This window comes from Salvelinus namaycush, chromosome 31 (genome assembly GCF_016432855.1).
Source record: "Salvelinus namaycush isolate Seneca chromosome 31, SaNama_1.0, whole genome shotgun sequence".
Classification (NCBI taxonomy): domain Eukaryota; kingdom Metazoa; phylum Chordata; class Actinopteri; order Salmoniformes; family Salmonidae; genus Salvelinus; species Salvelinus namaycush.
Genome location: NC_052337.1, coordinates 40,600,589 through 40,618,653, shown reverse-complemented (window position 1 = coordinate 40,618,653; position 18,065 = coordinate 40,600,589). Strand labels below are relative to the sequence as shown.

The window sequence follows — 18,065 nt, the reverse complement described above, 5'->3', positions numbered from 1 at the left end:
GTCAGCGCACGCTTGTAAAAAAATAAAAGGGTTAAGGACAGAAGTGATGTCAGGGGGGTTGAAAAAAAACAGACTGGTGTTGATGATGTCACTACATTCCTGTAAAACCTTCAGCCCGATGCGTGAGATGGTAGCTAACTGTGGCTGGATCTATCTCAACACACACAAGTAATACTGTTAGCAAGGTGAACTTATTAGGTAAACACGTTGATATGCAATGATTCATCTCCCATGTAAAAGCTCTTATATGGCCAGCAGATGTTGTAGTTTACGGTACAGATAAATGACTCACATTACTGAAACAGCCTGTTAGCCCTTCTTTCCACTCTTGTATGGCTAAATGAGAATCTCTTTCAGTTAAACAATGGCATCACATAAACAACCCAGACAAATAGTTAAATGAGGATGTCTCTTATATCTCTTATTATGTCATAGCTCTCGAGCACTTATACCATTTATAAAATAAATAATAAGATCTAAAACACACTTATACCATTTATAAAATAAATAATACGATCTCAAATAAAATGAATGTCTAAACACAAAAGTGAATAGAGAAGGAAAGATGGAGTAAGATAGACAAATGGATCACGGACACGTGTGACAAATGAGGTTTAATGGGGTTATAGTCATTCAAATAGTTCAGAGTTCAAACAGTCAGATGGTTATATAGGACAAAGTGCAAAACCAGAGCGACTTTTGTGGTCATAAACCACTAAGAACATGAAACAAACCATTCCTCAACCTAATACAAATCACCTGGGCTCATCACAGTTCTGGCATGTCTGACACATAATATTGGTGACCAGAGTCATATAGGCATATACTGCCTGTATATGGCTCTGTTGGTGACCTCTTTCTTTCACCAGGATTAGATTCTGTTTTTTATTTGGGCAATCATTGGGCTATATACCCTATTTCTTCAACACCCCGCTAACACCTTCAATGGGGATTTATCTGGGTGTTGTTCTCTTTCTTTCTCTCTCCATTCTCTCTCTCGGTCTTATCACTCGTTTCTCTCTGTTAGTTAATTGAGATCAGTGTTACTCTGCTGGGAGAGTAAAAGTGACCTCAGTCTGAGTCATTGACACAATGTCCGTAGAGTATCAACAGTCCTGCCCTGACACACACATACACACACAGAGAGAGCGAGACAAACACACAAACAGACACGCTCTGGCCCTGGGACAATCACAGATTCAGAGATGCTGGATGACTGACGGACAGACACACAAAGTTATGGTGGACAGACAGACAGACAGAGAGACAGTGGTAAAGAAAGTTGCCGCATGACAGGGAGAAAGGGCAACAAGTGTACTGTGGCGAGGGCTGAGATCCTATTGGTCTGCCGTCAGCGAATGGGAGCGCTGCCCGGAAGCACGTCACAGAGTGCTAGTTGTGGAGGCAGCCAATCGCTTCCCTATGTAGATCCTGCGAAGGGAGAGAGAAATATACTGCTAATAATGAAGGATGCACATTTACCTCCTTGTTGTATAAAAACAGAATGCTGCCATTAGGAAAGAGATCTATAATAAAAAGCATCAGGTGCTGGTGGTCATATAGTAGGTTACTACATTATCATTACTAAGACAACCTGCATCTCATTACAGAACATAAGATATGCCATGTGTGTGTGTGTGTGTGTGTGTGTGTCTTACCCTATTCCCAGTGTGAGCAGGTGCGAGGCAAGCAGTGAGGGGATGAGGATCATGAGGACGTCAGAGGAGAACAGGCCTCTTTTCATCACCTCACTCTTCCTTACGCTCAGGGAGCCCGACTGCTGCTTCGGGTGTTGGAACACAAACTCCCTGAGTGCAAGAGAGGCATAAAGCAGAATCGAGAGAGAGGGAGGAAAAAAGCGAGGGAGAGAGGGGGAGGGAGAAAGGGAGACAAAGGAAGATGAAGAAAGAAAGAGATGGAGAAAGGGGAACATAGAGAGAAAGAGAAGGAGAGAAGAAAACATGCTTTGTTCCTCAAGATAAAAGGAGATTTCTCAGGAGAAATTCTAGTTCTCATATCTTCTCAGTTAGAATATTTCAAGCAAAGCCTGTGAGCTGTTCAATAGCTCCATAACACGAGAAGAAACATACATTCATGTACATTAGTGTAAAAAGGAAATGAAACTATCTGTCATGTTTAGGTGTAACAGAGAGATATCTGTCATGTTTCAATGTTACTGTACAAGATTTCATTCATTATGTATAAAAGATTATGACTACATTCCCTACAGCACATCCACAGGCTCCTCACGAGTCAGTGCTTGTTATAGGCAGCCAAGTACGTGTGTAAATTAATGTTTATTTTATGTTTATTTTATTTAACCTTTATTTAACTAGGCAAGTCAGTTATTAAGAACAAATTCTTATTTACAATGATGGCCTAAAAATGAAACTAGGGGTGAAATGATTCACTGAGACATGGTCAATGTAAGGTAAATGGAATTAGAACGAATTAGAATGAGAATCAATTCGGTTCTTACTTTGGTGGAAGGTTCTCGGGCCGACTGGACCAGTCCCATACCCACTCGGAAATGAGCCTCCTCTCCCCTTCTTCTTCGGACTGAGATTGAGAGGGGGAGGAAGAGAGAGATAAAGAGAAGAGAGGGAAAGTTAAATGTCAATTATCATTGCATTTGCCATCATGTTTTGATTAAGAATGGAGCTGCAATGTATAGCAGCCGTTTTTTCCGGGCTCCTGACAAATTCTGCTATTTTCTTCTTTTTTTTGTGCTAATATTAACTTTGTTGTACATAATGTTTCCGCCATCATTTCCTATGACCGAAAATAGCTTCTAGACATCAGAACAGCTATCACTAACATCGATTTGGATGAAGATTTCCACTACAATGAGGCGGAGGCGCAGGACATACTGCTGACCCCAGACTAGGCCCTAATCCCCGAAACTCGAAAAAGGTGTCGTAAGAGAGGCCGACGTGCGGGCACCCTGACGAAACTACGTCGGCGAGTACATAAACCGCCTCTACCCTCCTATTGGAGAACGTACAATCACTGGGGAACAAACTGGGCGAGCTCCGTTCAAGACTATCCTCAATACGGAAGTGGTCAGATGAAGTTGATGCTAGGCTACAGGACTGTTTCGCTAGCACAGGCTAGGATATGTTCCGGGATTCATCCAATGGCATTGATGAGTACACCACATCAGTCACCAGCATCATTAATAAGTCAATCGATGACGTCGTCCCCACAGTGACTGCATGTACATATCCCAACCAGAAGCCATGGATTACAGGCAACATCCGCACTGAGCTAAAGGCTAGAGCTGCTGTTCTCAAGAAGTAGGACACTAATCCGGACGCTTATAAAAAATAACACTACGCCCTCCGACGAAACATCAAACAGGCATTCACGTCAATACAGGACTAAGATCAAATCCTACCACACCGGCTCTGGCGCTCATCGGATGTGGCGGGGCTTGCTAACTATCACGGATAAGAAACTATCACGGAAACCCAGCCACGAGCTGCCCAGGGACGCATGCCTTCCAGACGAGCTAAATGCCTTCTATGCTCGCTTAGAGGCAAGCAACACTGCACCATGCATGAGAGCACCAGCTGTTCTGGACGAGTGTGTGATCATGCTCTCCGTAGCCAATGTGCGTAAGACCTGCAAACAGGTTAACATTCACAGGGCTGCAGGGCCAGACGGATTACCAGGACGCATACTCAGAGCATGCTCTGACCAGCTGGCAAGTGTCTTCACTGACATTTTCAACCTCTCCCTGACAAAGTCTTTAATACCTACATGTTTCAAGAAGACCACCATAGTCCGTGTGCCCAAGAACAACAAGGTAACCTGTCTAAATGCCTATCGCCCCGTAGCACTCACATCTGTAGCGATGAAATGCTTTGAAAGGCTGGTCATGGCTCACATCAACAACATCTTCCCAGACACCCTGGACCAACTCCAATTCGCATACCTCCCCAACAGATCCACAGATGACTCCATCTTTATTGTAGTCCACACAGCCCTCTCCCATCTAGACAAAAGGAACACCTATGTCAGAATGCTGTTCATTGACTACAGCTCAGCATTCAACAAGCTCATCACTAAGCTAAGGACCCTGGGCCTGAAGACCTCCCTCTGCAACTGGATCCTGGACTTCCTGATGGGCCGCCAACAGGTGGTGAGGGAAGGCAACAACACATCCGCCACGCTGACCCTCAATATGGGGCCCCTAAGGGTTGCGTGCTTAGTCCCCTCCTGTACTCCCTGTTCACCCACGACTGCATGGCCACGCACGACTCCAACACCATCATTAAGTTTGCCGACGACACAATGGTGGTAGGCCTATAGGGAGGAGGTCAGAGAGGCAGTGAGTTGCAAAGAACAACAACCTCTCCCTCAACGTCAGCAAGACAAAGGACCTACAGGAAATGGAGGGCTGAGCACGCCCCCATTCACATCAACGTGGCTGTAGTGGGGCGGATTGAGAGCTTCAAGTTCCTCTGTGTCCACATCAATAAGGATCTATCATGGTCCACACACACACCAACAGGGTGAAAAGATTTGGCTTGGGCTTGGGTTCTATAGCTGCACCATTGAGAGCATCTTGACTGGCTGCATCACTGCAACTGCTTGGCATCCGACGCAATGCGCTACAGAGGGTAGTGCGTACAGCCCAGTACATCAATGGGGCCAAGCTCCCTGCAACTGCTTGGCATCCGACGCAATGCGCTACAGAGGGTAGTGCGTACAGCCCAGTACATCAATGGGGCCAAGCTCCCTGCCATCCAGGACCTCTCTACCAGGCGGTGTCAGAAGAAGGCCCTTAAAATTGTCAAAGACTCCAGCCACCCAAGTCATAGACTGTTCTCTCTGCTACTGCACAGCAAGTGTTACCAATGCACCAAGTCTGGAACCAACAGGACCCTGAACAGCTTCTTTCTCTGTTGGGAAGGGCCCATAAGTAATAATTCCACTGTTAGTCTACACCTATTGTTTGCAAAGCATGTGACGAATAATTGGTGTATTTATTTTATTTGATAACACTGACTTGTGTGGTGTTAGAGCTATCTAATAGCAAAGGATTGCTACTGCTACAGTAAAATATATAATTTGAGTGTTATGTGCGTGTGTGTGTTTCGTACCTGTATGGTAACACAGTCTGTACTGCTGCTGCCTTCACTGTGGGGAGGGGAAGCAGTGGTCTGCGGAGGAGTCACCGCCAGGGGAGGACTGAACATAGAGAGCAGGTCAACAGGACTTCTCAGTAACAACAGACATCCATGTATGCACACACACACACACACACACGTGCGCGCACACACACACACACACACACACACACAGAGGGGGAGAGAGATTTTTGTTGGTGTAGGGTACTGACCTGTCTTTACTCCTCTCACACTCAAGCTGTGCCTCCAGCAGGATCCTCTCTAGCTCCCCCTGCAGGGCCCAGGAGGCTGTGTCCTGTTGTTGTCCTGTCAGACTATCCCTGCTGCTCACTGCTGATATTAGCTCCTCCAGCTCCACCCACGAGCCTGTGTGTGTGTGGGTGGGTGGGGGTGGGGGACAAGAGAGAGAGACAAGAAGGAACAGCACATCAGAAATTTGCTCAATGTAATTGAAGAATCCATAGAATCTAAACAAACCATTTCTGGGAAAATTGGAACACACTAAACAAACAATAACACAAAGTGTTATCTATCCAAAATGGAGATGTATGGATAAACCACTTTTCCAATCTTTTAGGCTCTATAACAAAGAACAAACAGCAAAAACATATACATGATCAATTGCAAATCTTAGAATCAGCTATTAAAGACTACCAGAACCCACTGGATTCTCCAATTACATTGAATGAGCTACAGGTCAAAATACAAACTCTCAAACCCAAAAGGCCTGTGTTGTTAATGGTATCCTAATTGAAATGATAAAATATTTAGACCACAAATTGGCTATACTTAAACTATTTAACATCATCCTCAGCTCTGGCATCTTCCCCAATATTTGGAATCAAGGACTGATCACACCCCGATCCACAAAAGTGGAGACAAATTTGACCCCAATAACTACCGTGGGATATGCATCAACAGCAACCTTGGGAGAATCCTCTACATTATCACTAACAGCAGACTCATACATTTCCTCAGTGAAAACAAAATAAACAAAGGCAAAGTCGTCTCATGCTTTGTTGATTTCAGAAAAGATTTTGACTCAGTTTGGCATTAGGGTCTGCTATATAAATCGATGGAAAGTGGTGTTGGGTGGAAAACATATGACATTATAAAATCCATGTACACAAACAACAAGTGAGCAGGTAAAATTGGCAAAAAAACACACACATTTCTTTCCACAGGGCTGTGGGGTGAGACAGGGATACGTCTTGAGCCCCACCCTCTTCAACATATATATCAACGAATTGGTGAGGGCACTAGAACAGTCTGCAGCACCCGGCCTCACCCTACTAGAATCTGAAGTCTACAGTTGGCTGATGATCTGGTGCTTCTGTCCCCAACCAAGAAGGGCCTACAGCAGCATCTAGATTTTCTGCACAGATTCTGTCAGCCCTGGGCCCTGACTGTAAATCTCAGTAAGTCAAAAATTCTGCAAAAACATAATGCAAATAATGCATGCAGAGCAGAATTAGGCCCATACCCGATAATTATCAAAATCCAGAAAAGAGGTGTTACATTCTACAACCACCTAAAAGGAAGCGATTCCCAAACCTTCCTTAACAAAGCAATCATCTACAGAGAGATGAACCTGGAGAAGAGTCCCCTAAGCAAGCAGGTCCTGGGGCTTTGTTCACAATCACATACACACCCCACAGAGCCCCTGTAAAGGTTTTCTTCCAGGGGTGAAGGAGAGGACCAAAGTGCAGCGCGGCTAGTGTTAAACATGTTTAATACCAGAACAAGTGAAACACTACAAACAACCTACAAAATAACAAATGTGCAAAACCGATACAGACCTATCTGGTGCAGAACACAAACACAGAGACAGGTAACAAACACCCACAAAATCCCAACACAAAACAAGCCTCCTATATATGAGTCTCAATCAGAGACAACGACTACCATCTGTCTCTGATTGAGAACCCACACTAGGCTGACATAGAAACAGACAAACTAGACACACAACATAGAATTCCCACCCAGCTCACGTCCTGACCAACTAAACACATACAAAACAACAGAAAACAGGTCAGGAACGTGACAGAACCCCCCCCTCAAGGTGCGAACTCCGGGCGCACCCCTAAAACTCAAGGGGAGGGTCTGGGTGGGCATCTGTCCGCGGTGGCGGCTCCGGCGGTGGACGAGGGCACCACTCCACCATTGTCTTTGTCCACCTCCTTAGCGTCCCTTGAGTGGCGACCCTCGCCCCCGACCATGGTCCAGGAACCTTCACCAACTCCCCTCTACAATAGAGGAGACAACTCAGGACAGAGAGGTAGTTCAGGACAAAGAGGTAGCTCAGGACAGAGAGGTAGCCCAGGACAGAGAGGTAGCTCAGGACAGAGGGACAACTCCGGACTAGTGGCAGCTCCGGACTGAGTGGCAGCTCATGACTGGAGGGCAGCTCATGACTGGAGGGCAGCTCATGACTGGAGGGCAGCTCATGACTGGAGGGCAGCTCATGACTGGAGGGCAGCTCATGACTGGAGGGCAGCTCATGACTGGAGGGCAGCTCATGACTGGAGGGCAGCTCATGACTGGAGGGCAGCTCATGACTGAAGGGCAGCTCATGACTGAAGGGCAGCTCATGACTGTAGGGCAGCTCATGACTGTAGGGCAGCTCATGACTGTAGGGCAGCTCTGGCAGCTCCTGACTGGCTGGCGTCTCTGGCAGCTCCTGACTGGCTGGCGTCTCTGGCAGCTCCTGACTGGCTGGCGTCTCTGGCAGCTCCTGACTGGCTGGCGTCTCTGGCAGCTCCTGACTGGCTGGCGTCTCTGGCAGCTCCTGACTGGCTGGCGTCTCTGGCGGCTCCTGACTGGCTGGCGTCTCTGGCGGCTCCTGACTGGCTGGCGTCTCTGGCGGCTCCTGACTGGCTGGCGTCTCTGGCGGCTCCTGACTGGCTGGCGTCTCTGGCGGCTCCTGACTGGCTGGCGTCTCTGGCGGCTCCTGACTGGCTGGCGTCTCTGGCGGCTCCTGACTGGCTGGCGTCTCTGGCGGCTCCTGACTGGCTGGCGGCTCTGGCGGCTCCTGACTGGCTGGCGGCTCTGGCGGCTCCTGACTGACGGACGGCTCTAGCGGCTCCTGACTGACGGACGGCTCTAACGGCTCGGGACAGACGGATGACTCAGATGGCGCTGGGCAGACGGATGGCTCAGACGGCGCTGGGCAGACGGATGGCTCAGACGGCGCTGGGCAGACGGATGGCTCAGACGGCGCTGGGCAGACGGATGGCTCAGACGGCGCTGGGCAGACGGATGGCTCAGACGGCGCTGGGCAGACGGATGGCTCAGACGGCGCTGGGCAGACGGATGGCTCAGACGGCGCTGGGCAGACGGATGGCTCAGACGGCGCTGGGCAGACGGATGGCTCAGACGGCGCTGGGCAGACGGATGGCTCAGACGGCGCTGGGCAGACGGATGGCTCAGACGGCGCTGGGCAGACGGATGGCTCAGACGGCGCTGGGCAGACGGATGGCTCAGACGGCGCTGGGCAGACGGATGGCTCAGACGGCGCTGGGCAGACGGATGGCTCAGACGGCGCTGGGCAGACGGATGGCTCAGACGGCGTTGGGCAGACGGACAGTTCAGACGGCGTTGGGCAGACGGGCAGTTCAGGCGCCGCTGGGCAGACGGGCAGTTCAGGCACCGCTGGGCAGACGGGCAGTTCAGGCACCGCTGGGCAGACGGCAGACTCTGGCCGACTGAGACGCACTATAGGCCTGATGCGTGGTGCCGGAACTGGAGGTACCGGGCTGAGGGCACGCACCTCAGGGCGAGTGCGGGGAGGAGGAACAGGGCTCTGGCGATGCACTGGAAGCCTGGTGCGTGGTGTAGGCACTGGTGGTACTGGGCTGGGGCGGGAAGGTGGCGCCGGATATACCGGACCGTGAAGGAGGACACGCGCTCTTGAGCACCGAGCCTCTCCAACCTTACCAGGTTGAATGGTCCCCGTAGCCCTGCCAGTGCGGCGAGGTGGAACAACCCGCACTGGGCTATGCAGGCGAACCGGGGACACCACCTGTAAGGCTGGTGCCATGTACGCCGGCCCGAGGAGACGTACTGGAGGCCAGATACGTTGGGCCGGCTTCATGACATCCAGCTCGATGCCCAACCTAGCCCTCCCAGTGCGGCAAGGTGGAATAGCCCGCACTGGGCTAAGCACGCGTACTGGGGACACCGTGCGCTTTACCGCATAACACGGTGTCTGACCAGTACGACGCCCTCTCACTCCACGGTAAGCCCGGGGAGTTGGCTCAGGTATCCAACCCGGCTTCGCCAAACGCCCCTTTAGCCCCCCCCCCCCAAGAAATTTTTGGGTGAGCCTCTCGGGCTTCCAGCCTCTCTTACGTGCTGCCTCCTCAATCCAGCGCTCCTGGGCTGTGGCTGCCTCCTTCTCCTCCCAAGAGTGGCGATTCTCTCCCACCTTTGCCCAGGGTCCTTCTCCGTTTATGATTTCCTCCCATGACCATTCCTCCTGGCACCGCTGCTGCTGTTGCTGCTGCCCGTTGCTTGGTCCGGGATTGGTGGGTGTTTCTGTAAAGGTTCTCTTCCAGGGGTGAAGGAGAGGACCAAAATGCAGCGCGGCTAGTGTTAAACATGTTTAATACAAACACAAGTGAAACACTACAAACAACCTACAAAATAACAAATGTGCAAAACCGATACAGACCTATCTGGTGCAGAACACAAACACAGAGACAGGTAACAAACACCCACAAAATCCCAACACAAAACAAGCCTCCTATATATGAGTCTCAATCAGAGACAACGACTACCATCTGTCTCTGATTGAGAACCCACACTAGGCTGACATAGAAACAGACAAACTAGACACACAACATAGAATTCCCACCCAGCTCACGTCCTGACCAACTAAACACATACAAAACAACAGAAAACAGGTCAGGAACGTGACAGCCCCAGGACAGCAACACAATTAGACCCAACCAAATCATGAGAAAACAAAAAGAGAATTACTTGACACATTGGAAAGAATTAACAAAAAAACAGAGCAAACTAGAATGCTATCTAGCCCTAAACAGAGAGTACACTATCGCAGAATACCTGTGACTGACCCAAACTTAAGGAAAGCTTTGACTATGTACAGACTCAGTGAGCATAGCCTTGCTATTGAGAAAGGCCGCCGTAGGCAGACCTGGCTCTCAAGAGAAGACAGGCTATGTGCACACTGCCAACAAAATGAGGTGGAAACTGAGCTGCACTTCCTAACCTCCTGCCATATGTATGACCATATTAAAGACACATATTTCACTCAGATTACACAGATACACAAAGAATTTGAAAACAAACCAAATTGTGATAAACTCCCATATCTACTGGGTGAAATACCAGTGTGCCATCACAGCAGCAAGAGTTGTAACCAGTTGCCACAAGAAAAGGGCAACCAGTGAAGAACAAATACCATTGTAAATGCAACCCATATTTATGTTTATTTATTTTCCCTTTTGTACTTTAACTATTACATTGTTAAAGTACATTGTTAACACTGTACATAGCCATAATGACATTTCAAATGTCTCTATTCCCCTAAAACTGTGAGTGTAATGTGTACTGTTAATTTTGCAACCTCTCAGTAATGTTGCAACTGAGAGAAGAGCTAAATCTGGATCATTCCATAGTTTACATTTCAGTTAATCTTATTCAATCATATTGAATCTCCCAGAATAACTTTACTAAAGCCTAATTCTGGAAGGCTAAACCAGGAAGAAGGCTAAACCAACACTGCCTATCAGCCTATCAGCCTATTAGCCTATCAGCCATGCAGGTGGAATGACACAGCATGAACAGACAAAAAATAGACAGACAGACTCTAAAGAGATTGTAATTGTCTGTTGTTGCTCAGTCATTACAGTAGATGGCCTAATGTTAGGACACGTAATGCAGAGGGGCTACTACAAAGCAGGATCGACGAGTTAGCCAGCCAACTTGCCTAAATATTCAGAATTATTTTTGGGGAAAGATAAGCTTGAAATGGGCATGGTCTAATTGACAACAACACATATATACGTTTAGCTTTGTTAGTGAACCGGAAAATCAACAGTTATTTCTCATGGTTTATCAAACATTGCTGGCTAACTCATTGATCCTGCTTTTTAGTAAAACCCTTAGGTCTGTGTTGTTGTTGCTGTTGTTGTTGGACATGACATAGGTATTCTGTCTCCTTTAAAGTTGCAATCCAGGATCTTAAGCACAACAAATTGGTAACATATAGTACGAATGGCATTCACCATACGAATTGCAAAAAATATATATATGTAGGACGTAACATATCATACGCAATTTGATGACGTAGTACACAAAAAACGGGAACCACTTTTGGCTTGTGAGCATCACTTTCAAAACTAATGGCTGAAATTATACAAAAGTTCAAGAGTGCATTTTTAAGCAGACAGGACATCCCATTCCTGACATAGTATTAGACAAGACCCAATGACTTACTGACATAAGGGCATTTGTAACAATGAATGTTGTGTTTCCCCTGGTCCTTAGTTTAGCTTGAGTGTAACACACAAAAACAAACAGGGACAACCACAGACACACTAACACAAAAACAAACAGGGACAACCACACACACACTAACACACAACAAACAGGGACAACCACAGACACACTAACACAAAAACAAACAGGGACAACCACAGACACACTAACACAAACAAACAGGGACAACCACAGACACACTAACACAAAAACAAACAGGGACAACCACACACACACTAACACAAAAACAAACAGGGACAACCACAGACACACTAACACAAAAACAAACAGGGACAACCACAGACACACTAACACAAAAACAAACAGGGACAACCACAGACACACTAACACAAAAACAAACAGGGACAACCACACACACACTAACACAAAAACAAACAGGGACAACCACAGACACACTAACACAAAAACAAACAGGGACAACCACAGACACACTAACACAAAAACAAACAGGGACAACCACAGACACACTAACACAAAAACAAACAGGGACAACCACACACACACTAACACAAAAACAAACAGGGACAACCACACACACACTAACACAAAAACAAACAGGGACAACCACACACACACGAACACAAAAACAAACAGGGACAACCACACACACACTAACACAAACACAAACAGGGACAACCACAGACACAGCCTGACAGAATGCTTATGTAAGATCTTATTTCTGTATGAGATTAGCCACCTCTCCTGTCTCATTCTCTCTTTCCTCTCCTGTCTCATTCTCATCTATTTCCTCATCTCTCATTCTATCTCTTTCTCTCTATGGAATGCAAGGCATGCAAACATCATCACCTGCTCTCCTCATCAACACATCCTCCCATCCCCTCTTTTTGTCTCGTCCCCTTTATTATTTGCTTTAGGGAAGTGAGAGATCATATAAACAGCAACAGTGGAGAGGGGGGTGGAGATGGGGAAGGGAGGGCAGAGGGCAAACTGTGCCATTGCCCTAGTTTTCCTCCCAGAATGAGAGAGAGAGTTATGACATAACCACTGGCTGCCAGCCTGCTCATGCTCTCTCTCTCTCTTCTCTCTCTCTCTCTCTCTCTGTGGCCTTGACCAGGCTGCACTGCAGCAGCATCCAATGTCTGTCAATAGTCCAGTATCCTTCCGTAGAAGTACTGTAGTGCATATCAGGTGTATGTTATGTGTGTTAATATAGGCCTAGTTCTTGAAAAACAAAGCACAGATGTGTTGTTGTGCCAAAGCTTTGTGTATGTCCCAGCTGTGATATTATGAAGGCTATACAACATCCCCCATGCACTGTAGAGGCTATAAGCAAACTGTACAGTGAGCTATAAGCTTCAGGTAAATCTCCTGGGCTTAATTGGCTTAGTGATATGCAAACAGGTGAGTCATGAAATCTGTTTACAAGATGACCATGTCAGTGGCAGCAACAATGATAACTTCAAAATGGCATACTTACATTTCTCTCCCTAACATGCCCATTTTTCTCACATCATTTTCTCACAAGTCCACGTTAACCATGCATTATGTCGTGGATAATGATTATAAATAAACGTTGTCCATTAATTAATTAAAATGTGATAAACAAACTTATTCTGGTGAAAGAGGTCACTGTTCATGCATCATTAATTGATTGTTACTAAAAATAAGCATTGTAGGCCTAATGAGGATGAACATAATAATTTATACATCAATAATGTTATTTTCCTGATGGACCCCTCTTGGAATTATTTATTTAAATGTTAGCCTAGAAAAACAGTTGAACATAGTTTATCCCTAGGGTATACACACAGAAAAACTCGTCATAGGGCAGTTACAAGGCTTTTTATAAACATTTCAGTTACTACAGCACAAATAAATCAGAATTGACCCGACTTTGCATTGACCCAATAACGATACATCGTCCAGATCCATCGCCCCAAAACCCTTACCGTACAAAGCGTCCTCTGGAGTCGACGAGCCTGACATGGTTAGTGGCTGAAGGGTGGAGAGAGATTCTAAAACTGACAAAAACGCACAGTGAGGAGAAAACGGTGTATTATAAACTGCCTACAGTATGTCGCTTTCTCGTTTATTGTTGTTGCCTTAGCGCGTAGCCTGTGACGTACAGCGCGCAGTAATCCCTCTCTACCCACGTGCAGGGCATGTCGAGGTAAACAAAACAGACTGAAGCTCAACAGCAATTTAATTAAGAGACACACAGCAATTTAAACTAGCTGACAGCACTTGTGTGGTAGATTAGAGTACAATAGATACTCCATTAACAGTTGACATTCATTTAAATAGCCTACATATTGGAAAAGTGTCGCTCTTTGCAATGTTTTGAAATGTTTATTCCACACAATAATATGTGTAGCCCGCTTGAACCATTTCCCGTCTTTAATTCGTTGCGTCAAATGAAGGGGCTTGTGAGTTGTTGTGACAGCCTGTGGTGGATGGACAGTGACTCATCTATTTCGTTCCATTGAGAAGAAGCCCGGCAACTAGTGACATCAGCACTCCGCAGGCTCAGGCTCATTCTGCCTATGAAGTAAGTGCATGTTGTTGTGTCCGTAGAGATAGCACAGCACAAGGGCGTGGGTGCCATGACGCACAATAGCTCCTCTGAATCCACGTTTTTGCACTTTCCTTCTCATCATTGTCCTCTTCAAAGAAACACACACACGCTGCAGTGGGGGATGGAGGGATGAATGTCAATAGATGAAAGACATCTCTTCTAAGAAGAGTAGATATATTGATGATTATGTAGGCTATTATGTAGGCTATTATGAATCTCTTCAGTTGATGTTGTTGACGTGGCTTTGTGTCCGTTATACAACTGGTTGTCCTGCTCCTTATAGGCAACACTGCCACCTGGCTGTCACAGCTCCTAAAGATAACTACAGTGGTGTGCCTATTACTGCAGGCCTACATTAGGCTACAGCTTTCACAACTAGCCAGGCCTATAGAATACTGTACTAATATTTTTTTTAAATTGTGCAATCAGACACTTTTTACTACTGCATTAGTACTACAATTTTATGAACAATGCAATTTGTATTGATTTCAAATACAGCAGTCATAAGTGATAAACCTGTCATTGTCACAGAAGGCCGTATTAGCTAAATGCTGAAGAATCAGTCCTTCTCCCATTATGGTGTTTTGCTTTCCGTCTTTGGCCAACCCTTCAGGCCCTTAAAACCCTGGCGCCAACGATCCACAAGTTACCCCATGCCAAGACTAGACCTATGATATTGGCTTTCACAAACTATTCCTTTGCCGCCCCCCCTCTTCTATTGGTTTAGCTTTGTTTCTCATCCGACCTCCCGTTCTGCCCTGAGAAAGTCATTATGAGATACAATCGTACAGAAACCCAGAAGTTACCCATTCATCAATGGAATTTAAGATCTCTGTGACAATGTTCCTTCTTAGACCACGTCTCTGTGTCACAGAAGATGAGATGCATTCTGGGATGCCATGCTCTTAAGACTCTTAAGCAAATGACCGTCTGTGGTGCTAATCCATCATGCTTTACGTTCGCAGATAGCGAAATAATACAACCTTTTCAGGTAATGGCTACGGTTAGATCCTCCCATTAGACAATGTTCCCGATTCTACAAGACTGCATTAGGAGATGATTGATGACTTGATCTGAGTCGGCACTAAAGGCTTCTGCTTAAAAGTCGCTTTTGTAGCCGGCCAGACGTGACTGGCTTGATTAATGAACGCCAGAACTAGTTGTGTTCCTCCGTTGGCTCCCGTGGACCCTGTGAAAACAGGATCTGATTGGCTGCCCCGCCGAGCTCGTTTGGATTAGCGTGATAAATAATAATTACACTTCTTGGTCTCGCCCCTAGAGGACGGATGTCTATTGACTTATAGAGGGATCACGGATCAACACTTCACCATGGTTCTGTATAAGTAAACAACTGAGGCCTATTGCACTTTTAAGCGCTAGGTTCACACTTCTAGATGTGTTTAATGAATTGAGGGACATGACTGCCGTCACGGCCTTTTTTTTACTTAATATCTGTCTCAAATCCGCCGAGGATGAGTTCCAGGAGTTTCATGTTAATTAAGTATTAGTGGCTGTCATCCTCTCTCAACTGCCACCATTGATACGTATGCACGTATTTACCATAGCCCATAATATTATTCATAGTCTCTGGTGGATCTTTAATCAATGAGCCTGTTTTTCCTCTGCCGTTTCAAATGTACATTTGAGGCTGAAAGTAGAGCAACTGGGCAATAACAGGAGGTACAGAGAGAGAGAGGTACAGAGAGAGAGAGAGGTACAGAGAGAGAGAGAGGTACAGAGAGAGAGAGGTACAGAGGTACAGAGAGAGAGAGAGAGAGAGAGAGAGAGAGAGAGAGAGAGGTACAGAGAGAGAGAGAGGTACAGAGAGAGAGAGGTACAGAGGTACAGAGAGAGAGAGAGAGAGAGAGAGAGAGAGAGAGAGAGAGAGAGAGAGAGAGAGAGAGAGAGAGAGAGAGAGAGAGAGAGACGAGAAGACAAGATAAGTAATCAGGGTTGATAAAATGGGATGAGATCTGTCAACCCTCTTTCACCCCCCCCTCCCCCCCCCCCCGGGCATTTACCTTATCTCTCCATCCCCTCTCCCAGCCGGCCCCACTAGCCTGAGGTGAGCCTGAGGTGATAAGTACTGCAGGAATGATGATACAGTCGCAACAATACAAGAAGAAAATTGCCTGAATCAATTGGTTCTAGTCAAGGGACTATATAATATACTCTCTTTCATGTAAAACAGAGAGCGAGAGAGAGAGAGAGCAACAACCTGAGCGTGACAGAATAAAACAACATATTAGATGTATCCACTGGGGCGTGACATCACAGGGCACTGCTTAATTTGCACATAAACACACACATGCAAGGAATGTGCAAATGTCTGTGGCAGTGCAGTCACAGACGTACACATGGAGTGTACACACACACACAAAGAAATACACACATGCGCACGCACACACGTACGCACACACACACACACACACACACACACACACACACACACACACACACACACACACACACACACACACACACACACACACACACACACACAAAGACCTCGGCATAAATTGCAGCCAGGGCCAAATTAATCTATGAATCATCACTGGGATAAAACTGCTTATACAGTAGTTTTTTAGGATTAACATCAAGGTGATTTGGAACATATTTATACTGTAGATACTGTATCCATACAGAACAGCTGTTTAACCTTATATTTTAACCGTGTGTATGGCTATGAATAGAATTCTAGGGGATCTGTTTTTAGGGGAATATTTCTATGGTGCTTTACCCATATGCCCCCTCTCTATTGTTCCCCTCATCAAGATTCTCTGGTCGTGCTTCTTCTGTCCATATTATGAGCAACATACGTCTGCAGAATTCGACCTGTCTGTTCTTATCCCGCTTATCCTCTCTCTTTTCTTCTCTGCTCCCCCTCTGCCCTTCTTCCAGCCCTCTACAGCTGACCTTGGTGTCCGGTCATACGTCCTTCCTTTTCCAACCTCACACACTAGGGTCCCCCCCCTTCTCTCTCTCTCTCTCTCTATCCCCATCCCCTAGTGACTCCCCGTTCCCTCTCTGCCCATTGGTCCCGCCCCCTAGATCACTTCACTCCTTCGCTCGGCTCTCTCCCACTCTCCCTCGTTCCCTCTCTCCGCAGCTGTACATACTCTGCTTTTTAATTAGACAGAGAGACACACACAAGCCCCACCTTCTCCTGCCTCCTACTCTCTCTCTCTTTCGTTCTCCCTCCCTCTGCTGACAAGTATACAAGACTCGTGCGGCGTCACTGAGAGGGAAAGAGAGGTCAGAGAGGGAGAGCGAAAGCGAGAGGGAGACAGAAAGAGAGGGAGCGAACTGAACGGAGCATCTAAGAGGATAACTGCCGGTTTGTTCACTGTGTCTCTACTCCTGCTCTCCCTCCCATTCTGTCTCACACACGTGCCTGCACACACACTCTCAGACACACACACACACACACACACACACACACACACACACACACACACACACACACACACACACACACACACACACACACACACACACACACACACACACACACACACACACACACACACACACACGCTGACAGTCACCTGCAAAGCCACAGTGCTCAGGCTGGGAGATGAAGAGGCTCACAGATGAGGAGATGAATTTGGGGAGAAGAGAGTGAAACAGAGGGCACAGCAGACGGAGAGAGAGAGAGAGGGGGACAGATGGAGTACTCACTGATTATACTAGGGAACGGAGGATCGGAGCACACAAAGCAGCAGTGAAAGAGAGGAGTGAAAGAAAGAAAGGAAGAAAAAACTGGAGCGATGTGAAAATGAAAGAATTCCAAAGAACAACAAACAGCGAGGAGGAAAGAGAAGAAGAAGCATGTGAGTGAAACAGTAAAGTGAGTGAAGAGAAGAAGA

General features: G+C 46.8%; 1 protein-coding gene across 1 annotated transcript; it reads right to left on the bottom strand.

The window, feature by feature from the left end:
* Positions 1 to 595: 595 nt before the first annotated feature.
* On the bottom strand, positions 596 to 14,006 carry LOC120025991 (BCL2/adenovirus E1B 19 kDa protein-interacting protein 3-like). The gene is made up of 6 exons (XM_038970767.1): positions 13,571 to 14,006; positions 5,348 to 5,501; positions 5,109 to 5,196; positions 2,480 to 2,559; positions 1,659 to 1,808; positions 596 to 1,431 (listed from the first exon to the last, which is right to left on the bottom strand). The coding sequence occupies exons 1-6, from the start codon at positions 13,605 to 13,607 to the stop codon at positions 1,383 to 1,385; spliced, it is 558 nt and encodes a 185-aa protein (XP_038826695.1). The 5' UTR covers positions 13,608 to 14,006; the 3' UTR covers positions 596 to 1,382.
* Between the last annotated feature and the right edge of the window lie 4,059 nt (positions 14,007 to 18,065).

Coding starts and splice junctions, on each gene's coding strand:
- LOC120025991 (XM_038970767.1), bottom strand. CDS start 13,607: ATGTCAGGCTCGTCGACTCCAGAGGACGCTTTGTACG. Junction 5,502..13,570: donor TCCAGAGGACGCTTTGTACG/GTAAGGGTTTTG, acceptor ACACACACACAG/GCTCGTGGGTGGAGCTGGAG. Junction 1,809..2,479: donor CCCGAGAACCTTCCACCAAA/GTAAGAACCGAA, acceptor TCTTGCACTCAG/GGAGTTTGTGTTCCAACACC.